Below are 22,613 nucleotides of genomic sequence, written 5' to 3'. Positions count from 1 at the left end.
GCACCACGCGGAGCCGTAACTCCCCGCTGCTGGACCGGGCCAGCCTGGGCCAGAGCTCCCTGCAGAACGGCAAGGACAGGTAGGGGATCCCCCCGTGCCCCCCAAAAATACCTCCCCCACCCTCCTTAATGACCCCCCCCCCCCGCCCCCTGCTTTCTTTCCTAGCCTGCCCACGCCGGGCTGCGGCCCTCACCCGCTGCTCCCCCGGCCTGGGGCCCCCCCGCGGTCCCGGCAGCACCCGAAACCACCGCCACCCCCGCCGATGCCAACTGCGAGGCCACCCGGCCCAGGCAAGGCCGCCCACCCCCCCAAATCCTGGCGGGGACCATGTCCTGGAGTGGAACCCTTGGGAGGGTTTGGGGGGGGGGGTCCCCATGTGCCTCTCCCTGACCCTGCCTGGCACCCCAGCATGTCCCCAGGGATTTGGGGTGATCAGGGTGCTGGTGTCCCCCTGCCTGGCACCCAGCATGTCCCCAGGGAACAGGGGGGATTTGGGTGTCCCCTGTCCCCAGCCCAATGCCCAGGGTATCCCCCAGAGCAGGGGGGGAGGGATTTGGGGGTGTGGGGTACCAACGGGTCCCTGGGGTGCAGCAGGGTGCTGGTGGGTCCCCATGGTGCTGTGGGGTGCTGGCAGGTCCCTGGGGTACAGCGGGGTGCTGGTGTGTTCTTGTGGGGTGCTGGTGGGTCCCCATGGTGCTGGTGGGTCCTGTGGGGTGCTGGCAGGTCCCCAAGGTGCGTGGGTTACCAGCAGGTCCCTGGGCTGTGGCAAGCTGGGTCCCACGGTGCTGTGGGGTGCTGGCGGGTCCCTGTGGGGTGGTGGCAGGTCCCCACGGTGCTGTGGGGTGCTGGCGGGTCCCTGTGGGGTGGTGGCAGGCCCCCACGGTGCTGTGGGGTGCCGACACGTCCCCAGGGTGCCCTGAGTTACCACCTGCATGTCCCCAGGGTGCAGCGGGCAGGGTGGGGTGGTGCCACCCACACCCCCATTAACCCCCCCCCGCCCCGTTCCCACAGCGGGGCACCCAGCCGGGTACCGGCAGCTTCTCCTTCAGCCCACAACGTCAGCCAAGGTCCCGGGGAACGACCCAGCTTCCCCGGGGGGTCTCCAGCCGCAGCACCTTCCACGCCGGGCAGCTGCGACAGACGCGCGACCAGACCCCCCTGCCCTACGCGTTGCCCCCCGGTCTGCCCCCCGCCTCCCCCTCCGGTGCCAGTCAGGGTCGTCGCGGTCCCTCCGCCAGCCTCTTCAGCAAGTTCACCTCCAAATTCGTCCGGAGGTGAGGAAAGGGGGGGGGGGGGCGGGGGGGGACACGCGGGACTGTCATCACGTGTCCCCCGGTGTGGGGCTTCTCGGTGTGTGTGGCCCCTGGGCTGCCCCCGTGTACCCCCCCAGGGCTCCTCTGTGTCCCCTCTGTGTGGCCCCTCATCCCCCCCGGGGATCCTCTGTGTGGCCCCTCTATGTTGTGGTTGTGTCCCCCCCCCACTGTGTGTCCCCTCATCCCCTGGGCATCCTCTGTGTCCCCTTCTCTGTGTGTCCCCTCTGTCCATCCGTCCCCCCCCAAAGCTGTGTGTCCCCTCGTTCCTCCCAGGGATCCTCTTGTGTGTTCCCCTCCGTGTCCTCTCATCCTCCTCAGGGCTCCTCAGTGTCCCCTTGTCCCCCCACAGGGCTCCTCCATGTCCCATTTTGCCCCCCCAGGACCCTTCCCTGTCCCCCCATGGGGCTCTTACCACATCTTTCCGTGTTGTCCCCTGGGGGGGGGGCTTCTCTGTGTGTCCCCTTGTCCCTCCAGGCTCCTGTATGTCCCCTCTGTGTCCCCCAGGGCTCCTCCTGTCCCCCAGGTCTCCTGCCATCCCCTCGGGACCCCCCCTCCCAACACTTCCATGTCCCCTCCTGTCCCTGTGTGTCCCCCCCCCCCCCCCCCCATGTGGGAAGGGGTGACGGGGGCGGGGAGGTGGGGGGGCTGCTTTGCCCCAGATGCCTGGATCCTCCGGCTGACCCCCACCCCATTTGGGGGGGGGGGGGCGGGTGGGGGAGGGGGTACCCGGACACCGGGGTCCCTCAGGGTGTGGGGGAGGGGGGTGGCTCTGTCCCGGCCCCCTCCCCCCGCCCCCAACGTCGCCCTTCTCTTCTGTTTGTCTTTGTAGAAATCTGTCTTTCAGGTTTGCCAGAAGGTAGGGCAGCGCCGGACGCCTGGGTCCGCCCCCCCCCCTGCCCCCGCATGCCACCCACCCCCCACCCTGGGGGAGAGCAGGTCCTGGCCCCCCCCTTCCCCCCCCCCGTGCCCCCCCAAACTCCCTCCCAAACCCCCGCCTTGGTGCTGCACGGCCCCGCATGGCCCCCCTCCCCGCTCGGCTGTGGCTGTCTGTCTGTCCGTCTGTGCCCCCCCCACCCCTCCCACCCCCACTCTGTGTGTGTGTGTGTGTGTGTGTGTGTGTGTGTCTGTCCCCCTCCCCATGCTGTCTGTCTGCCCGGACGCCCGGGTCCCATGCTGGGAGGGGGAGGGGCCCCCCCCCCCCCCGCCCCCCAACTGATCTTTGCCCCTTCGTCTTTCTCAAGGAACCCGCACGAGCCCGAGAGCAAGGACCGAGTGGAGACACTGAGGTGAGTGCAGGGACGGGGTCCTTGTGACACACCCGACACCCTGGGGTCCTTGTGACACCCCCAGTCCTCGTGATGTCCCCCAACACCCCTGGAGTCCCCAGGACCACTATCTTGTCCCCTAGGACACCCCTGAGGTCCCCACAACACCCGCAGGGTCCCTGGGACACCCATAGGACCCCACCCCATGACACCCAGGCCCACCATATTGGGCCTGGTGACGTCCCTGGGGTCCCCCCGTGACACCCAGGACCACCGTACTGGTCCCAGTGACATCGCCGGGGCCCCCATGACACCCCAGACTGCTGTGCAGGTCCGGTGACAACCCTGGGGTCCTCCTGACACCCATGATCACTGCGCCGGTCCCCCTGCCACCTTTGGGGTCCTGGTGACATCCATGGGACACCTGGGCTGGCTGTGCCCGTCCTGGTGACATCCCTGGGGTCCCTGTGACACCCAGGACCTCCATGTCACACTGCTGGTGATGTCCCAGGCCCGCCATACTAGTTCTGTGTCATCTCCAGAGCCCCCATGCCACCCAGGACCACCATGCTGGCCCTAGTGGTGTCCCCAGGACCACCACACTGGTCTTGGTGACATCCCTGGGGTCCCTGTGACCCCCGGGACCCCCACGCTGGCCCCAGTGCCATCCCCAAGACCCCCACGCTGGCCCTGGTGACATCCCCAGGACCACCGCACTGGTCTGGTGACATCCCTGGGGTCCGTATGACCCCCAGGACCACCACACCCACCCTGCTGCTCCCGGTGCCACCACCACCCACCTCCCCACCTTGGTGACACCCCCCTTCCCTCCTTGTCCCCTCTCCCCAGACCGGCGGTAGGTCCCGAAAAAGAAACCCGCGAAGCCGGCGCTCGAGAAGCCAAACCTCGTTCTTTACGTTTTACCTGGAGCATGAAAACGACGAGTTCCCTGGAACCGGGCGAAATGTTACGGGAAATCCGGAAAGTTCTGGACGCCAACAGTTGTCGGTGCGAACCCCAGGAACGGTTCGTCCTCCTCTGCGCCCACGGAGCTCCCGGGCACGATTCCTTCGTCCAGTGGGAAATGGAAGTTGCAAACTTCCCCGTCTTTCCCTCAACGGCGTCCGCTTCAAACGCATCGCCGGGACCTCCATGGCCTTCAAGAACATCGCCTCCAAGGTGGCCAACGAGCTCAAGCTCTGAGCGGGACGGCGGAGGGGGGGGGGGGGACAACAACAACAACGGTGTCACCTCTGTCACCTCCCCCCCCCCACCAACCCCCTTCTCCTGCTTTGGGGGAGCGGAGGCGATGGATTGAGGCGGGGGGGGGGATTGCGTGCTGGGATCGGATGACCTGGGACATCGGGGGGGATGTTCTTGAGGGGGCTGCGTGGGACGTTCTGGATGGACGGGGGACCTGCAGGGACGTGCTGGGTGGGCCAGGACCTCATGGGGACGGGCACATCCTGGATGGATGGGACATCCTTGGTGGCCCTGGGACCACTGGGGATGTTCTGCGTGGTCCTGGGCCTCACAGGGACGTGGCGGATGGCCCAGGGACCTGGGGGGACATTTTGGCTGGGGGGGGGACGACAACACACATGTTCTGGGTGGCCGGGATGTCTTGGATGGCCTTGGGGAATCCTGGGTGGCCCTGGGCCAGGTGGGGATGTTCCGGTGGTCCCAGGGGGATATCCCGGATGGACCAGGAATGTCCCCGAGCCTTGGGGGGGGGGGGGGGAACGACACACACGTGGGGACAGTCCAGGGCCTTTCTGTCCCCATGGGGACGGCCCAGAGCCTTACGGGGACCCCCCGGGGACCCCCGGTGGCCTTAGGGGACGTGGGGACAGCCTGATGATGTCACAGGACCTGCCCCATGACCTTGGGGGACATCACAGGTGTCCGCCCCCCCCCCCCAACCCTTGGGACATGGGGATGTCCCCTTCCTCTCCCCCCCCCCCTCACTCAGGAAGGCCCCCCGGGGGGGGAGGGGTTCTGCTGCTGCCGGGGGGAGGGGCCGCCCCCTTTGACCTGCTGTAGCCCCGCCCCCGGGGGCACCCGCATGCCTGGGTCCCCCCGGGGGGGGAGGGGCTGCACCTGCCCTTTACATACCTCGGGGGGGTGTCCCCAGCCCCTCCCCCCCCCGCCCGGGCACTGTCACCCCTTGCGGGGGGGGGGCGGGGGCACCCAGGGGTGCTGCTGCCCGGGGGGGAGGGGCAGCGCCGCTGGCCCCGCCCCCAGCCCCACCCACCCCCCCGGCCAGCGCCGCTGTGGATTTTCCAGGTTCTAGATTAAAAACTTTCCAGAAAGATCCGTTGCCTCTGACCAGTGCTCCCAGTACGGACCAGTGCTCCCAGTACCCACTGGGTGTAGCTTAGCACTCCCCACTACAACCCAGAGCCCACTGGGCATGGCCCAGTCCTGCCAGTAACTCCCCAGTGCTCCCAGGAACGCCTCCCAGTCACCACCACCCCCAGTACAACCAGTAACTCCCCTGCCCCACTGCTCCCAGTAAGCTCCCCAGTCCTCCCAGTACCCGCGAGCACGTGCAGCCGCTCTAGTAAAATACCTTTATTGCAAACGCGGCCGGGGACACCCCCCCCCTCCCCCCCCGGGACCCTCCGGACCTCGGGGACACCCCCCCCCCAGGGTGCCCCCGCCCTCCTCCCCCCCCCGGGGGCCGCGTGTCCCCCAGCCCAGCAGGGGGCGCTGCGGAGGGGGGCGTGGCGCGCCCCCGAGGGGGGGTGTGGATCCCAGCGCTCAGCGGGGGGGGCGTGTCCGGCGGCGGGGGGGCGTGGGCGAGCGGCGGGGGCGTGGCCGGGGCGGATGAGGGGGGGCGGGGCCCGGCCCTGCTGGAGCGGAGGCGGCGGCCGCGGCAACACGGGGGCGTTGGGCGGGGCCGGGCGCAGGAGGGGCGGGGGCTGCGGGGGGCGGGAGGGAGAGCGCGGCGGGGGCGGGGCGGGAGGCGGGGCCGCGCTGGGGGCGGGGCCGAGGGCTGGCGGCGGGGGCGGGGCCGGGCGAGATACCCCCGTGATCTGCACCTGCGGGAAGAGAGGCGGAGTCGGGGCGGGGCCAGGGCTGGATCGGGGGCGGGGCCAGGATCAGGGCTTGGACAGGGACCAGGCTCCAACACTGGGACCAGGACACAAACTGGGACGGGACTGGGACCAGGCTGCCCATCAGGACTGGGACCAGTGCCTGGCTCAGGACGAGAACTGGGACCAGGACTGAGAGCAGGGCTGAGACTGGGACCAGTTCCTGAATGAGGACTGGAACCAGGACTGGGATGGGGACCAGGACCTGGACCGGGATAAGGGCTGGGACTGGGCCCAGTCTGGTCTCAGAACTGGGCCCAGTCCCTAACCCAGTCCCCCCCACTCACCTCTTCCTCCTCCTCCTCCTCCTGCCCCTCCCCGGGGGGGGCGCGGGGGGATCCCCCCCCTCTGAGCCTCCCGTTCCCGCAGCAGCCGGTCGAGGCCAAAGCGGCGGCGGGCGCCCAGCACGAAGCTCTTCACCTGCGCCGCCGTCTTGTTCCCCAGCACCCCCGCCACTGCCGGGAAGTCACGGCCATAGCGCCGCAAGGCTGGCGAGGGCAGCGGGGTTAATGAGGGCAGCAGGGTTAACGAGGGCAGTGGGGTTAATTCTGGGGGGGACAGGACTCACCCTGCACCACCAGGAGCTGCTCATCCGTCGTCCAGCGAGAGCTGAATTTGCCATTGCCCTGAGGGAGGAGAAAGGGGGGTTGTGGGGCGATGCGGGGTGCCATGGGGGGACACGTTAGGGGATGGCTTGATGCTGTGGGGCACAGCAGGGACACAATGGGGCACATGGGGATACCGTGGGGCACGGCCAGGACACCTCGGGGACACCATGGGGCACGTGGGGATACTGTGGGGCCCAAGGGACACTGTGGGGCACAGGAGGATGCGATGGGGTACGTGGGGATATTGGGGACACCACAGAGGACGCAGGGACACCGTGGTGCACATGGGGACACCGTGGGGCACAGCAGGATGCTATGGGGCACATGGGGATGCTGTGTGGCAGGGTAGGACACAACGGGGTGGTGGGGACACCCCCCCCCCCAGTCCCCACCTCAGGTGGCCGCAGCCCCTCCACACCACCCTCCAGTGCCTGCTTCAGACCGCTATTGATCTGCTTGATCCGTTGCACCTGCAGGGGCGAGAATCACCCCAAAATTTGGAGGAGGGGCACCCCACAACCTAGAGGAGTACCCCATAGATTTTTTTGGGGGGGACAGGGTTTTTTGGGTTTGGTTTTTTTTTTTTACCTGCCGTTTGAGGGATACCAGCTGACAATCCAGCTGCCGCAGAGCCAGAGCCCCCAGGTCGGGGTTGGCGGTGACACCGGCGACGTCCTCCCGGCTGAGGTGCATCCCCGGGGGGGGCGGCGGCGATGCCGGGCTGGGGGTGGTGGTGACGATATTGCGCTTCTTTCCGCGCGGCAGTTTTGGGGTAAAAAGGCTGAAATTTATTAATGGGGGGGGGGGGGGGGGCTGGGGTCACCGCACTCACAAAGCGAGCGTGGTGACCCCAGCCCTCTCCGCCCCCCCAACCTCTTTTTTGGGGTCCTGTGGCTCCGTCTCCCCCTCGTTAGCAGGGCGATGGTCATCAGTCTCGTCGTTGCTGTGGAAATGGGGGGGAAAAGGGGGATTTGGGGGGGGGTTGGGGCTGGGTTGGAGGGGGTGGTGTTTACCTGTCGTCGCGTTCTTTGCGGCCCAGGAGGCGTCGCGCCTGCCGGTCCATGACGCTGGTTCGGGTGCGGGTTTTTTCCAGGAGTAATAATATTTAACGAGGCTGGGGATCAGCTTGTCGGGGAGCTGCAGGGGAAGGGGGGTTGGGGGGGGTACAGGGTGAGTGGTTTTGGGGGGTTTGGGGGGTGGGGTGGGAGGTGAAGGGAGAGGGGAACCTTAGAAAAGGGGGGAGATCCTTATAAATGGAGGAGGGAAGCCCCCTAAGAAATGGGGGAACCCCTAGAACTAGAGGGGGGGGAGTGGGAGGCAACCCCATAGGAAAGGGGGGGGAGAAAGCCCCCAGAAATAGGGGATGGGACCCCTAGAAATGGGGGTGAACCCCCTAAAAATGAGGGGGGGGAGATGGGGGGAAACCCCCCAGAGTGGAGGGCAGAACGCCCCAGAAATGGGGGAGTGAGGGAACCCTAGAATTGGGGGGGAACCCCTAGAAATGGGGGTGGGTGGGAGGGTACCACCTGCTGGGTTGTGGGGGAGCAGGTGGCACCGCTGAGGGCGGCATCGGGGTGGCACGTACCATCCCTATTGGGGGGGGGGGGGTCAGGGGGTGGCACGTACTACCCCTATGGGGGGGGATGGGGTGGCACATACCATCCCATATTGGGGGTGGTCAGGGGGTGGCATGTACCACCCTATGGGGGGGGTGTCAGGGGGTGGCACATACCATTCTCTATGGGGGGGGTCGGGGTGGCACATACCACCCCCTATTGGAGGGGGTCAGGGGGTGGCACATACCACCCCTCGACGCGGAGCGGGGTCCCGGAGCAGCCCGCACTCCCCCATCTCCCCGAGTGACACCGTGGGGGTCCCGTGGCGACAGCAGCCCCCAGCCCCCGGTCACCGGGAGATGCTGGATGAGGCCGGGGATGGATCCAGCCGGGGGGGGCTGAGAGCTGCTGCCCTCCCCACGGGGTGGGGGGGGTTGTGTGGGGGTTTGGGGGGGTGCATTTCGGGGGGGCGGGGGGGGGTGTCTCTCACCATTTGTTGGATGCGGGCGAAGCTCTTGCCGTGGAAGCTGAAGGCCTGTTCGAAAGAACCGTGTCCTCCACCGTCCACTCGTCCGGGAAGGGCTGATGAAGTTGGCCAGGTCGGCCAGGACTCTCCACGTCGTGGCTTGTGCCAACGCAGCATCCCCAGAGCCTGGCGGGGGGGGGGGACAATGGACGGGGGGGGGCGTCAGGAGGAGCTTGGGGGCACCCTGAGGGGACTCTGTGCTGTTTAATGGGGGTGATGGTACCTGCTCGATGTTGTAGCCGTGCTTGTCCTTTGCCATGGGCGATGTATTTGTCCACTGAGGGGGTTAAAGGGAGTTGGGGGGGCAAAGGGGGAGTAGAGGGGGGTGGTAAAGGGGAGGTGAAGAGCATTTTTGGGGGGGTACAGAGGGTTTAGGGGAGGTAAAGGAGGGGTTAGGGGGTGTTGTTTTTGTAAAGGGGGGGGTGGTGGCAGTAAAGGGGGAGTTGGGGGGGGTAAAGGGGGTCGTTGGAGGGGGCAAAGGGGGGGGTTGGGGGGGTAACGGGGGTGGGTCAGGGGATGGGGGGCACCCTGCAGCACCCCCCCCACCGAGGGAATGCCCCGATATGATGGAGGGGGGGGCTTACGTTGGCGTCGGAGACGCAGGTGGTTGGGGGCCCAGACAGCATCCCCCTTCAGCTCCTTGTTGCTGTAGCGGGCAGGGCTCCTCTGGGGGGGGACAGGGAGGTCAAAGGGGGGGGGGGACGGACACCCCCCAGCCCCCTCAGCCCTCCCCCAAATCGTCCCTACCTGGTTTGCAGTCAGAATCACCGCTGGTAGTCGGCCCCCACCCGGATCCTGCTGTCTGGAGGAGGGGGGGATGAGAAAAGGGGGGGGGACGGGGATTAACGGGGGTGGGGGTTAACAAAGGGGGTCTCATGCCAGCCCCCCGCAGTTGGAAGGGGGGCGGGGGGGGCCAGCGATTGTGCCCCCCTCCCTGCCGGCAAACAAAGCCGGCGGCCGGCGCACCACAGCGGGCGGCCAGGGACAATGGGGACGGGGCTTTTGTTCCCCCCCCCGCCATGTCACCGTGTGTGTGCCCCCCCCCAAAACCCTACGGGTGGGGGGCTGACGTGAGCGCAGCTTGCCCCCCCACCCAACACGTGGGGCAAGCGCAGCACCCCCAACACATACGTGTGCATGGCGGGGGGACCACAGGCATATTGGGGGGGGGGGGGCCACAGGCGTGGGTTGGTGGGGGGGGCCACTCACCGTGGGCGTGCTCGTCCTCGCTGCCCTCGTCCTCGGAGGGGGGGGGGGCCAACCGCCGGCGGCCAACCGACTTCGAACCGGCTGCGGGAACAGGATCCACCGAGGGCTTCTCCATCACCGACGGCATCGCCTGGGGTGGGGGGTGGGGCTCAGGGTGACACCCCCAGATCCCCCCCAGGGGGACCCCACAAGGCCCCGCCGCTTGGGGGGGGGGGCTCAGCCCCGCTGCCCCATGCCCAAACTTTAGGCCCAACCTTGGTTATTTGGGGGGGGGGGGGGCGTGGGAATTGAGGGGGGTGGTGCGGTGTTGCTGCGTTGGGCAGCTGGGGCACCCTCCCCAAAAAGGAGGGAAAACACCCCTCAAATGGGGGGGCAAAGTTGGGGGTGGGTCTAAAAGGGAGGGAAGAATGGGTGGGAGGTGTTTGGGGGGGTCCCGGCGCCCACCCGAGCCCACCCCGCGCCCACACAATGCGCCGCCCGGCCGCTCCCGCCGCCTGACGGTGCCAAAGTAGTTCCAGCTCCCCCGGCCTCAGCACGGCCCCCCCGCCCCCAGCGTACCCCTCCGCCGGCGGCAAGGGGGGGCACGGGGGGGGGTGTGAGGGGGGGGGCACGGGGGGGGGCAAACATGGGGGTCCCAGCCTCGCTGCTGGGGAGTGTGTGGGGCTGGGACCCATAGCCTGGGCAGGGGGGGCACACGTGTGTGCAGGGGTCCCTGTCACCCCCCTGCGTGTGGCTGGAGGGAACAAAGGGCCAGGGGGTGGTGGGGGGACAAAGGGGCTGCTGGGGGGGCCTCAGGGATGCTGGGAGGTTTGTCACACTCTGGGGATGAGGGGGCCGTGGGGCTGCTGTGGGCTGGGGATCTGTCCCACTGTGGGGCTTGGGGGGCCCACGGGGATCCTCCCTCCCCCATCAGAGGCTCTCTGGTGCTTACATGCCGTGGGGCTGCCCCCACACCTCCCTGTCACCCCCCTTCCCAACCCCCCCATCCAGGGGTGCTCACCGCTGTGGGGTCCTCTGGGGTGCAGCTGTCAGGATGGGGGGTGTGTGGATGCCCCCCATTGCTGGGGGGGGGCTATGGGGCCGGCTGTGGGGCTGGCTGAGAGCTATGGGGCAGGCTGGACAGATGTGGGCTATGGGGCTCTAGGCCGTGGGGCGGGGTATGGACTATGGGGCTCAGGGCTATGGGGCTGCTGTGGGTCAGGGCTCAGGGTGGGCAGGCCAAGAGCTGGGGGGATGGGCTATGGGGCAGGGCTGTGGGGTGGCCTGAGGGCTCGCAGGCAGGGCCATGGGGCCAGGCTATGAGGCAGACCAAGGACTGTGGGGCCAGGCTGTGGCGCAGAGCTGGGTTATGGGGCCGGGCTGTGGGGGCAGAATGAGGACTGTAGGGCCAGGCTGTGAGACAAGGAGGGCTGTGGGGCAAGGTTATGGGATGGGCTGAGGGCTCTCAGGCAGGCCATGGGGCCAAGATATGGGGCAGATCAAGGGCTGTGGGGCAGGGCTGGGTTATGGGGCAGGGCTGTGGGGTGGGCCAAGGGCTCTCAGGCAGGGCCATGAGGCTGGCTACGGGGCAGATCGAAGACTGTGGGGCCAGGCTGCACAACAGGGCTATGGGGCAGGGCCATTGGGCCAAGCTATGAAGCAGCCCAAGGGCTGAGGGGCCGGGCTGTGTGACAGGGCTGTGGGTCAGGGTTATGGGGTGAGCCAAGAACTCTCAGGCAGGGCTGTCGGGCTGGGCCATGGGGCAGCCCAAGGGGTGTGGGGCCGGGCTATGGGGCAGGGCCGTGGGGCAGGGTTATGGGCCATGCCGAGGACCCCAGGGCTGGGCTGCGGGACCGCCGTGGGTCAGACCTGCGGGCCGGGTGTCCGCCATGACACCGCTCCCCTCAGCGAACGGGGCGGGGCCCCCTCCATCTTTCCGCCCTCGCCTCTCCTCTCAGCCAATCAGCGACGAGCTGCCTTCGCGCCCAACGGCGCCGCCACGCGCCGGTTCCCTCCTCCCTCCTTCCCTCCCTCCCCCGCCCTACGGCGCACGCGCGTTCCCCCCCCCCCCATCCCTTCCCCGCCTCCTCGGCAAAGGCGCGTGCGCGTTTCCCCGCTCTCCGCCCACCTCCCCGCCGCGCAGGCGCAGTGGCGCTGGCCGGCCGCAGGCTCGAGGGCCTCGCGCTCCTCCTCCTCCTCCCCCCCTTATATATAAGGCGCGCTCCCGCGCGCGCTCCCTCAGTCTCCTCCGCGCCCCCGCGCCGTGAGGAGCCGCCGCGGCCGCGCTCGTCGCCGCCATGGGGGTGAGTGGGGGCCGGGGCCAGGCCAGGCCAGGGAGCTCGTCTTGAGAAGAAGGGGAGGGGCGGAGCTTTGAGGCTCCTCTCAGGCGATTTGGGGCTGTCTGAGAGGATGGGGGGGCTTCTATCAGGTGATGTAGGGCTTCTGTGAGGGGATTTGCGACCCTCTAAGGGGATTTGGGGGTTCCTGTGAGGAGATTTGGGATGTTTCGTAGGGATTGGGGACCATCTGAGGACGTTAGGGGCTCTTATGAGGATATTTGTGGCTGTGTGAGGGGGACTGGGGGGCTCCTGTGAGGAGATTTGGGACCCTCCGAGGGGATTTGGGGCTCTCATGAAGAAATGTGAGACCCTCTGAGCTCTTGGGGCCTCCTATGAGGAGATTTGGGACCCTCTGAGAGCCTTTGGGACCTTTCATTGCAACTTCAGGCTCCTGCGAGGGAACTTGGAGGCTCCCGTGAGGAAATTGTGGGACCCTATGAGGGGCTTGGGCCTCTGTGGAAGGGGGTTAGGAAGGTGGGAGGGAGGTGGGGAGTCTCTGAGGGGGTTTGAAGGGGCATTTGGGGCTGTTTTAGGGGGATGGGGGGGTCTTCTGAGGTGGGTGTCTTGCGTTTGGGGGGGCAGGGGAGAAGGGCAGGTGTTTGGGGTGCAGTAGGGGTGCGTTCAAGAGGCCCCAAGGGGTTGGGGGTCTCTGTGGGGGGGTTGCAGGGACACTGGGAGATCTCGGAGACCTCAACCCACCTCTCCTCTAACCATGGACCCCCAACCACCGGAAAACCTGCAGGTTTTCTCCCCGAAACGAGCCAAAATTAGAGCTTTTAGGGTCTGCCTCCCAGCCAGCGGCAGGTGCTAGGGAGGAGGAAACACTGCTCCAACCCTCAAAAACTCCTTAATTACCCCCAGAAATGCCGACAGGTGTATTTTTGGGGGGAGGCTTGCTCTGTCCTGCTCCCAAAACCACGTGCATCAGCATTTTTCCTGTAAAATGCTGATTTTTGGCTGTGTTTAACTTGGTTCTAGTGGGAGTGAAGCTTGGGAATCCCCAGACCCGCTTTGACACCCTGCGGGTCTTTGGGGCTCGCCAGGGATTTGGAGGGATCCCAGCAGGATTGTGGGTCTCCCCTCCTTCATTTTGGGGTAAAATCACCTATGCTTGGGTTATTTCTGGTAGGGGACTCCTAAAATTCAACAGAAAGAAATGTTTGCAAGTGTTAACTTTATGTAGATGCTGCTCGGTGCCACCTCCCTGTTCCAGCCTGTCTTACGAGTGCCAACTTTGTTAAAACACCAAGATTCTGGGGCAAAACCCCGCTAATTTAATTACTCCAGTGCTGATGGCCCTGAGGAGCAGGATGCAGCAAAGCTTTCCCGCTCCCACAGTGACCGGGAGGGTTCAACACACCCCTATGAGCTCAGCAAAACGCTGGTTTTTTTTTACCCCAAAATCACTTTTTTGCAAGGATTTTGTGGCAAACCCCGTTCCTCACCTCCAACTTGCTTATTTTTGTCTTTGTGGACTTTAATTATTATTAATTTCTGGGCAAAACTTTTTTGCTGTTGGTGGGCGGAGCTTTGGTATTTGTTAAAATAACCCAGATTTAGTGAAAATTCCCTTTTTTTTTTTTTTTTTTTTTTTCTGCTGCTCACCACAGAGGAAATCGAGCAAAGCAAGGAGAAGAAGCAAAAGCGCCTGGAGGAGCGAGCGGCCATGGATGCCGTCTGCGCCAAGGTGGAAGCCGCCAACAAAGTGAGTGTCCCCCTCGCTAGGCAGGGTGAAAAACAGGGTAAAAACCCCACAAAACTGCTGATAAACCTCCCCTGCCACAGAGCAGGGCCTGGCAGGTGGGAATGAAACTTCCCTGCTTGTTTTTCCAATGTGCCTTTTGGTTTCTTCCAGCTTGAAGATCCCCTCGAAGCTTTCCCAGTTTTCAAGAAATACGACCGGAACGGGTGAGTGTTGCCCATCGCGGTGTCACCGAAGCTGTTCCCGGCGCCGCCGGCGTATACCCGGTGCCGACGCCGTTTCCCTCCCGGCATTCTCCCGCAGTTTGAACGTCGCACATCGAGTGCAAGCGCGTCTCCGGGCTGGAGCCCACCACCCTCGAGTGGGCCTTCGAGCTGACCAAGGCCAACATGCAGACACTGTGAGTCGTGCTTCGCCGCCGGCAAAGCCACCCGTCAACGCGGCACAACCGCGATGCCGAGATCCCGGCGCTGCGCTGGGAGGGCTCACGGGTGCTCCAGCCCCTCGCCGGTCTCTGGGAGGAAACCCTTGCTCGCTGCGATCCCAAATCGGGGGGGGGGGGGGGGGGGGGGGGGGGGGCGTTTTTTGCTCCTCCAAATCCCTGGGGGGGGTGTGTTGTTTTTCGGGCCCCAAAATCATTGGGTGGGTTTTTTGTGCCCCAAAATCATGGAGCTTCCCCCTCCCCCCCCATATTGTGGAGGAGTTTTTTGTCCCAAAATTGTTGGGGTTTTGGGTTTTGTCCCCCAGAGTGGTTGGGTGGGAGTGTTTTTCGCTCTCCCCCACGATCGTTGGGGGTGTTTTTTACCCCCGAGATTGTTGGGGGTGGGTTTTTGCCCCCCCCAAATCGCTGGGGTTTGGGGATCTTTTGCCCCCCCAAATCGCTGGGGTTTGGGGATCTTTTGCCCCCCCCAAATCGCTGGGGTTTGGGGATTTTAGCCCCCAAAATCGCTGAGGTTTGGGGGTTTTTTTGCCCCTCCAAATCATTGTGAAGACTTTGTCTCCCAACCATTGGTAGATTTTGCCCCCAAATCCTTGTTTTCACCCCAAACGGGCAGGTACGAGCAGAGCGAGTGGGGCTGGAAGGAACGGGAGAAGCGGGAGGAGCTGCGGGACGACCGGGCCTGGTACCTGATCGCCCGCGAGTCTGGCGCCGGCCCTGTCGCCTTCTCCCACTTCCGCTTCGACGTCGAGTGTGGTGACGAGGTCCTCTACTGGTGGGTATCCCCAAAAATGGGGTAAAAAAACCCAAAAAAGGGTCTCCCCTACTTTATAACACAGCATGTGGTGGTTTATCCCTGCAGCTACGAGGTGCAGCTGGAGAGCAGAGTCCGGCGGCGAGGACTGGGCAAGTTCCTCCTACAGATCCTCCAGCTGGTGGCCAACAGGTGACAACCGACAGCTTTTCTGGGGGGAAAAAACAGGTGGTTTTGGGGCTGCCAACCCCTCACTGAGCCCCCCCTCTCTGTTTTCCCTTCCTCCCCCACTCAGCACGCAGATGAAGAAGGTGATGCTGACTGTCTTTAAACACAACCACGGCGCCTATCAGTTCTTCCGAGAAGCGCTCCAGTAAGTGTAAAAAAAACCACCCAGATTTGCTTGGTTTTACCCCGTTTCTAGCCCGGGGCACGGGGGGAGGAGGAGGAGGAAGGGGGTTTGTCCGTCCGTCTGTAACACGTTGTTCGCACGACTGTCTTTTCAGTGCGCTGGCAACGTGCCGGGGACGGGCGACGCGGGCAGGCGGGGCAGGGGCCAGCCGAGAGAGGTGGGTGCTCGGGTCCCCCCCCTCGGCGCCAGGTCCCAGGGGAGAGCCCCTTTTCCGGGGGGTTTGAACCCCTTTTCCAGGGGGATTTGCCCCTTTTCTGGAGCTTTTTTAGCCCTTTTCTGAGGGTTTTTAGACTCTTTTCCGAGGGTTTTTAGCCCCTTTTCTGGGGGGTTTGAACCTTTTTTCCAGGGCTTTTTTAGCCCCTTTTCTGGGGGTGTATTTAGCCCCTTTTCTGGGGGTGTATTTAGCCCCTTTTCTGGGGGTGTTTTTTGTGGTTTTTTTTTTTTTAAGCCCCTTTTCTGGATTTTTTTAAGCCCATTTTCCAGGGGGGGTTTAACCCCTTTTCCAGGAGTATTTACCCTTCTCTGGGGTGTTTTAGCCCCTTTTCCAAGGGTATTTTCCCCTTTTCCAAGGGTATTTTCCCCTTTTCCAAGGGTATTTTCCCCTTTTCCTGGGGGTTTTTGCCCTTTTTCCAGCTGATTTTTTAACGCCTTCCTTTCCAGGGAGTTGTTTGGACCCCTTTTTTCCAGGTTTTTTTACCCCTTTTCCAGGTGATTTTGGGGTGTTGGGGGGAAGGTTATCCTCTTTTCTGGGTGGTTTTTAACCCGCTTTTCCGGGCATTTTCTGGGTGTTTTAAGTCTATTTTGTGGGTGTCAACCCATTTTCTAGGTGTTTTTAGGGTGTCTTTTAACCTCTTCTCCAGGTTGTGGGTGGTTTTAGCCCCTTTCCTGGGTTTTTTGCCCCATTTTTCATGGGGGGGAGGCGTATCCCCGTTTTCCAGGTGTGATTTTTTACCTCCTTTTCCAAGGTTTGGGGTTGTTTTCCTCCTTTTCTGGGTGTTTTGGGGGTTTTGAGCCCTTTTTCTAAGGGGTTTTTAGTCCCTTTTCCAGGTGATTTTTTTTTTTTAGGCCTTTCTTTTCCATTTATTTTTTTTAACCCCCTTTTCTCTTTGGTTTTTGTTTGTTTGTTTTAAAAACCTTTTTCTGTTGTTTTTGGCTGGGTTTTTTTTTTGTTGTTTTTCTTTTTTAAAGCCCCTTTTTTGTGGGGTTTTTGGTGGTTTGGTGGTTTTTTTTTTTTCTTTAGTCTCTTTTGTGGGCGGTTTCCTTTACCCTTTTTCCGGTTGTGTTTTAACCCCCTTTTCCAGGTGTTTTTAACCTGTTTTCCGTGTATCCCGTCCCCCCCCTCCCTTTTCTGGGTGTTTTTTTTAATGTCTTCCCCAAGTATTTTTAGGTGGTTTTAATCCCTTTTTTGGGTATTTTTAGAGTGTTTTCACCCCGTTTTCTGGGTGTTTTGTTTTTTTCAGCCCTTCCCCAGGTGTTTTTAACCCCTTTTCTGGCTGTTTTTTAGGGTGTTTTTACCCTTTTCTGGGTGTTTCCCCCCTTCCCGTTCCAGCCATTCCACCCCCCCCCATCACCTCCCTCCCCTCCCTCTCCCCGTAGCTTCGGCCAGCCAGGGAGGGTGACACAGGGGGGGTCAGGGTGACACGGGGGGGGGGGGTTGAGGTGACACAGGGGGTGGTCCAGGTGACACGGGGGGGTCGGGGTGACACCATGCCCCCCCCCCCAGGTTCGAGGTGGACGCCGCCTCCCCCAGCGTCTCCGGCTGTTGCGGGGACGATTCCTCCTACGAGATCCTCAGCCGTCGCACCAAGTTCGGGGAGAGTCACCCCCACCCCGGGGGGGGACACTGCGGGGGCTGCTGTCACTGAGCCCCTCCCCCACCGCTTTCTGTACCCAAATCTCAAGGTTTTGCCCCCAAAACACCTCCTCACCTCGGGGATGGGTACCCAACCTGCCTGTAACCCCCCGCCTCCGGTCACCGAATGGGTGATGGGGGGGGGAGGACATGACACACAAACCCCCCCACCCCATCCCCCTCCTGGGGTGGGGGGGGCTCATTGGGGGGGCTGGGGGAGGGGCAATGGTTCATTTTGGGGCTGGAAGGGGAGGTTTGCCCATTTTGGTTGTTTATGGTGCCTCGCAGGAGTCGAGGCCCCTTCCCCCCACCCCCTGTTTTTTTTATTTTGTTTGTTTGTTTGGTTGGTTTTTTCAGCGATTTCGTTTGTATGTAACAAATAAATAATAATAAAAGTTTAATTTGGCCTCGGGGTGGGGGAGGGGCAGGATGCTTCCCAGTTATTTACTGGGGGAATAGCGCCCCCCTCGGACTGGAGGACTGCGCTTCCCAGCGTGTCCTGGAGCTGAGTAATGACCCCTCCGCACTCGGGGAGGGTGGAGCCTGAGCGCGGGAGGTGTGGCCTCGGTGCAAGGGGGGCGGGGTCTGAGCACGGGGCAAAGAGACTGCTGTGTGAGGGGGCGGGGCCTGGGCAGTGGCTGTGGTCAATGGGAGGGGCCTGGGCGCACGGGGCGGTAGTGTGAGGTGGGCGGGGATTGGACGCAGGGGCGTCCGTATGGGGCGGGGTCTGAGCTCGGGGGGGCGGGGCGTTGTGTACAGGGAGCAGAGGTGGGTGCGTAAAGGGGGAGGAGCATCCGTCCCCGCCTACCTTCTTCCGCCGGTAGTGACTCGCCCCGGTATTTCCGCTTTCGCCGCCGCCATGCAGATCGCCGCCCGCCTGGCTCGTTCCCTTCTGCGCTCCGCGACCCGGCCCGGTCAGGCTCGACGCGGCATCGTCTCGGGGCCGCCGGAGCAGCCGGTGGGGCCTGGGGTGAGCGTGGGAGCTGTTCGGGGACAGGGCGGGAACCGGGACGGTGGGTGAGTGACCTTGGTGGGGTGGGGGTGGACGGATCCCGGAGCTGACGGCGCTGTGCCTGCAGGAGAGTGTGGTGGCCTTCGTCGTCATGTTCGCGTCCTGCCTGGGCCCGGCCGCCTGGGTGCTCGCCCACCCTCGAGGACTACAAGAAGGGAGAGTGACACCCCCGCCGGGACTACCCACCGCCGGGACCATCCAGCAACGGGACCACCCACCGCGGGGACCACCGGGGGCGCCGGACCGGGACACACACACACACACACCCCGCTTCTGCCGCCGATGGGACCCTCCCGACCGCCCCCCCCCTTCCCAATAAAAGCCGCTGAGGCCGATCCCGGCTCCGTTCCTCACTGCCCGGACGCCTGGGTCCATCCAACGGAGGGAGGGGGGCTTGGAGGAGAGGGGGGTCTCGACCTGGGGAGGTGGGCTATGAGGTCATCCGATGGCATCACGGTGAGGTCACCGGACGGGGAGGGCGGCTGGGTAGAGGGGGGAGGCCCTGTTGCTAAGGGTGATGGTGGTTGTTACTGTCGTGGCCTGGTGGGTAGCGGTTGCTAGGGGAGGGGCTGTTTGCTGGGGAGGCTGGTCTGGTTGCCAGGGGCGGGGCCTGTCGCTAAGGGCGGGGCCGTTTCACTCCCTGGTGGTCGCTAGGGGTGGGGCCTGTCGCTAGGGGTGGGGCCCTTCTACTCCCTCGTGGTTGCTAGGGGTGGAGCCTGTCGCTATGGGAGGGGCCGTTCTAACCCCCTGGTAGTCGCTAGGGGTGGAGCTGTTCTACTCCCTGGTGGTCGCTAGGGGCGGGGCCCTTCTCCCTGGTGGTCGCTAGGGGCGGGGCCCTTCTACTCCCTCGTGGTTGCTAGGGGTGGGGCCCTTCTACTCCCTCGTGGTTGCTAGGGGTGGGGCCCTTCTACTCCCTGGCGGTCGCTAGGGGCGGAGCCTGTCACTAGGGGCGGAGCCGCTGCGCTCCCAGGCCGTCTCTAAGGGCGGAGTCTGTCGCTAGGGCCCTTTCAGAGTGCGACTTCCGGAGGACTGACCGGCACTTCCGTTTTCTTGAAAGACTGCCGACCCATAGAGTTCAACTTCCGGAGGACTGACGGGCCCATGACGCTCTCGGGGGAGGGAAGAGAGACGTGGCAGTGACGTCAGCGCGGCCGGTGGATCCCGGCAGCGGCGCCCGGCCCGACCCGAATCCCGGTGAGCGCGCGTGGCGGCGCCGGGCGGGGAAGAGCGGGGGGGGGGGGGGGGGGAGAGCGAGCGCGAGAGGGGGGGGCGGGGCTAAACCCGGCAGCGCACGCGCGTGGCCCCGCCCCTCCAGGACCTCCCGCCCCGCCCCCGCGGGCGCCAGCGCGGGGTTTTGGAGGGGGGGGGGGTCTCGGTTAGGCCGGGTCCCCGGTGGTCTCGGGCTTTTGGGGGGGGTCCCAGCCGGGGTGCTGACCCCCCCCCTTCCCCCGGCAGCGGCAGGTGATGAGCCCCGATGAACGCGCGGCGCCGGCACGGCTCTAGGCAGCGGGAACCGGGCGTTTACCTGGGGCCCCCCCAGACACAAACCGTGCTCCCCCCACCGGCTCCCCCACCACCGCCCCCCCCGGACGCCATGTCGTGCCGTGACCGGACCCAGGAGTTTCTCTCCGCCTGCAAATCCCTGCAGGGCCGGCAGGTGGGTGGGTGTCCGCTGTTGGGGGGGAGGGGGGGGAGCGTGTGTCGTGTGTGTGTGCCCCCCCCCCACAAGCGGGGGGGGTCCCCCTCTGCCTTACACCCCCCCCCTTTCTCCCGGTTGCAGGACGGGGTGCAGCCCGGCAGAGCGGCTCCGGGCGTCGGGCGGCAGCGCAGCGAGTTCAGCCTCATGGCCAAGGGAGGGGGGGGGGACACCAGGGAGGTGGGGGGGGCACCCCGAGAAGGAGGAGGGAGGGGGTGTCCCCAGGAATGGCAGCACGGGTTTTGGGGGGGTGGGAAGCATGGGTCCCCAGGTGGGGGGGTGGGGGCAAGAGGGGGATGGGATGGGAGGTCGGGGTGCCCCCCCCGGGTGGGGTAGGATGGGGGGGTGGGGAGGGGGTGCCCCCCCCCCCGGCTCTGACAGGCCCCTCTCCGCTCTCCAGGCGCATCGGGAAGGATCTGAGCAATACCTTTGCCAAGCTGGAGAAGCTGACGATCCGTGAGTGGGGAGGAAGGGGGGGGTCGGGGGGGGGGGGGGAAGGATAATTTGATGGGGGGAAGGAGCATGCCCTGATGGCAGCCCCCCCTCCACGTTGTCCCCTGGCCAATGCTGGCAGTGGCCAAGCGGAAGTCCCTCTTCGATGACAAAGCGGTGGAGATCGAGGAGCTGACCTACATCATCAAGCAGGTGGGGGCCGGGGTTTTTGGGGGGTGGGTGGGGGCACATTAGGGAGTGTCCCTGACCCCCACCCCCCCACCACTTGCAGGATATCAACAGCCTGAACAAGCAGATCGCGCAGCTGCAGGAGGTGGTGCGGGCCAGGGGGGGCCAGAGTGGGCGGCACGTCCAGACCCACTCCAACACCGTCGTGGTGTCGCTGCAGGTGGGGACAGGGACGGCGGCGAGTGGGGGTGACACACACGCAGCCCCCCCCAACCCCCAAGCTGATCTCCTTTCTTCCCTTCTCAGTCCAAACTGGCCTCCATGTCCAACGACTTCAAGTCGGTGCTGGAGGTGCGGACAGAGGTGAGTCCTTGCCCCCCCACCCCCGACCCCCCCCAAGCCCTCCCATTCACCCCCCCCGACCCCCCTAAACCCCCTTTCCCCCCCCCCGGACAAGAACCTGAAGCAGCAGCGGAGCCGCCGCGAGCATTTCTCCCGCCGCCCCCCGTCTCTGCTTTACCCCTCGCTGCCAGCAACCTAGGTGAGTGCCGGGATTTTGGGGGGTGTGGGGGGACCGGGGTGCATGCAGGGGTGTGTGTCTTTGCCCCCACCCTGCTCAGGCCCCCCCCCGCCCTCCCCGCAGGCAGCTCCGCGGTGCTGCAGGACGACCCGCAGCGCGCCGGCGCAGTGGCCATCGAGATGGACGCACGGACGAGCCAACAGCTACAGCTGATCGACGAGCAGGTGGGGACGTGAGCCTGGGGAGGGTTGGGGGGGGGACAACACACGCATCACACAACCCCCCCCTCCTCGAGTGACCTGCGGGGGGGAACATATTGAGCAATGGCCCTGGCGTCTGTGCTTGCCCCCAGGATTCCTATATCCAGAGCCGGGCAGACACGATGCAGAACATTGAATCCACCATCGTGGAGCTGGGCTCCATCTTCCAGCAGCTGGCGCACATGGTGAAGGAGCAGGAGGAGACGATCCAGAGGTACCGGCCCCCCCCTCCCCACCCTCACTGTCCGTCCGTCCGTCCCCTCGGCCTCCGTCCGACTGTCCCGTTCCCCCACCCCTGTCTCCTTTGCCCGCAGGATCGACGCCAGCGTGGAGGACGCGCAGTTGAACGTGGAAGCGGCCCACGGGGAGATCCTCAAGTATTTCCAGTCGGTCACCTCCAACCGTTGGCTGATGGTCAAGATCTTCCTCATCCTCATCGTCTTCTTCATCGTCTTCGTTGTTTTCCTGGCCTGAGCCAGGCCTGACCCCCTCCCTGTCCCACCGGCCGGGACAGACGGACTCAGTCTGTGCTCTGCGGGGCTCGGAGACGGACATCTGCGTGGGGACGGGGCAGGGTCCTGCCTGGGACCCCTTTGTGTGCCCCCCACCACAAAGGCTGGGCTGGGCCAGGGAGGTGGGGGCAGCCCCCCCGCAATGTGTCCTGCAGCCTACGCTGAGGCCGGTCCCCGTGTCCGCCCAGTCATGGTGGCTGCAGACCCTCCCGGTGGGCCGGGAATCCCGGGAATGCTGCCAGACACCCCCCCTCACCCCCCCGCCAAGCCCTGGACCCCCAGAGGGGCTGCAGCCCCCTATTAAAGCCGTGGGACCCTGGGGGGGGGGAGATGGTTGTGGACCCTATTAAAGCCGGTTAGCCCCCTCCTTGGATGGGCTGTGGGATCCCTGGGAGGGCTGCGGGACCCCCGGGGGGGGCTGCAGACCCCCATTAAATCCGTGGGACCCCGATGACCCCTACGCTGCCTATTCCTCCGGGAACGGGACTCGAACCTGCGGTTTCGGCAGGAGCGATGCCGTTGGGGGGGGGAGGGGGCGGTGAGCGCGCATGCGCTTGCAGAGGTGGTGACCTCCGGGCGGAAGTGACGCTGGGGGGGTGTGGCCGCGGCGGTGAGGCCGCGGGTGCCGGTAGCGGGCGGCGGCGATGGCGGAGGAGGGCAAAGGGGGGTACAGCGGTGAGCGAGGGTCGGGGGAGCGTGGGTGGCGGGTCCCGGGTGGGCCAGGAGGGGAAGAAGAAAGCTGGGAGCGGCTGGTGGGAGCCCCGGGCCCGGGCGATGTCGGGGAGGGGAGTTCTGTAGGCCAGGGCGGTTGGAGGCGGCGCTGGGCCCGGTCCGTGGGCCCGGGGAGAGGGGAGAGAGGGCCCCGGCGAGAGAGGAGGGGGGTCCGGAGAGAGGGAACAAGGATGGGGAGCGTCGGGAGGGGGCCCAGGGAGAGGAGACG

The 22,613-nt window shown here is 65.0% G+C and overlaps 3 protein-coding genes and 1 pseudogene across 4 annotated transcripts; 3 read left to right on the top strand and 1 right to left on the bottom strand.

Annotated features, from left to right (window-relative positions):
- Positions 1 to 165: 165 nt before the first annotated feature.
- LOC115337565 (serine/threonine-protein kinase MARK2-like) lies at positions 166 to 3,910 on the top strand (the record flags this gene model as incomplete). The annotated part of the gene is made up of 5 exons (XM_030005943.1): positions 166 to 290; positions 1,012 to 1,274; positions 2,143 to 2,169; positions 2,555 to 2,599; positions 3,428 to 3,910. Coding segments are annotated over 5 exons (929 nt in total), but the record flags the coding sequence as incomplete, so codon positions are not given.
- Positions 3,911 to 4,109: 199 nt separating this feature from the next.
- On the bottom strand, positions 4,110 to 9,702 carry LOC115337564 (annotated as a pseudogene).
- A 3,810-nt stretch (positions 9,703 to 13,512) lies between these two features.
- LOC115337567 (N-alpha-acetyltransferase 40-like) lies at positions 13,513 to 17,112 on the top strand. 2 transcript variants are annotated; one of them, XM_030005945.1, is made up of 8 exons: positions 13,513 to 13,598; positions 13,749 to 13,801; positions 13,899 to 13,995; positions 14,651 to 14,809; positions 14,897 to 14,980; positions 15,084 to 15,161; positions 15,295 to 15,357; positions 16,924 to 17,112. In XM_030005945.1, the coding sequence occupies exons 3-8, from the start codon at positions 13,985 to 13,987 to the stop codon at positions 17,063 to 17,065; spliced, it is 537 nt and encodes a 178-aa protein (XP_029861805.1). In that variant the 5' UTR covers positions 13,513 to 13,598; positions 13,749 to 13,801; positions 13,899 to 13,984; the 3' UTR covers positions 17,066 to 17,112. The 2 variants fall into 2 exon arrangements, with proteins under 2 accessions (XP_029861805.1, XP_029861807.1); XM_030005947.1 differs by lacking the exon at positions 15,295 to 15,357.
- Positions 17,113 to 19,134: 2,022 nt separating this feature from the next.
- Positions 19,135 to 22,124, top strand: LOC115337566 (syntaxin-5-like). The gene is given in 12 exon segments (XM_030005944.2): positions 19,135 to 19,258; positions 19,520 to 19,721; positions 19,845 to 19,915; positions 20,161 to 20,216; positions 20,335 to 20,405; positions 20,485 to 20,601; positions 20,688 to 20,744; positions 20,839 to 20,880; positions 20,883 to 20,922; positions 21,025 to 21,125; positions 21,254 to 21,375; positions 21,476 to 22,124. Coding segments are annotated over 11 exon segments (1,020 nt in total). The 5' UTR covers positions 19,135 to 19,258; positions 19,520 to 19,538; the 3' UTR covers positions 21,636 to 22,124.
- The last annotated feature ends 489 nt before the right edge of the window (positions 22,125 to 22,613 follow it).

This window comes from Aquila chrysaetos, unplaced genomic scaffold (assembly GCF_900496995.4).
Source record: "Aquila chrysaetos chrysaetos unplaced genomic scaffold, bAquChr1.4, whole genome shotgun sequence".
NCBI classification, from domain to species: Eukaryota; Metazoa; Chordata; class Aves; order Accipitriformes; family Accipitridae; genus Aquila; species Aquila chrysaetos.
Note: the sequence above shows the minus strand (reverse complement) of the source record. Positions and strands in the feature narration are given on the sequence as shown.

What these genes read in the sequence shown, in the direction of transcription:
- LOC115337567 (XM_030005945.1), top strand. An exon ending in TTCTTCCGAGAAGCGCTCCA is followed by an intron (nt 15,162 to 15,294) that starts GTAAGTGTAAAA and finishes CTGTCTTTTCAG; the next exon opens with TGCGCTGGCAACGTGCCGGG. An exon ending in GCAGGGGCCAGCCGAGAGAG is followed by an intron (nt 15,358 to 16,923) that starts GTGGGTGCTCGG and finishes CCCCCCCCCCAG; the next exon opens with GTTCGAGGTGGACGCCGCCT.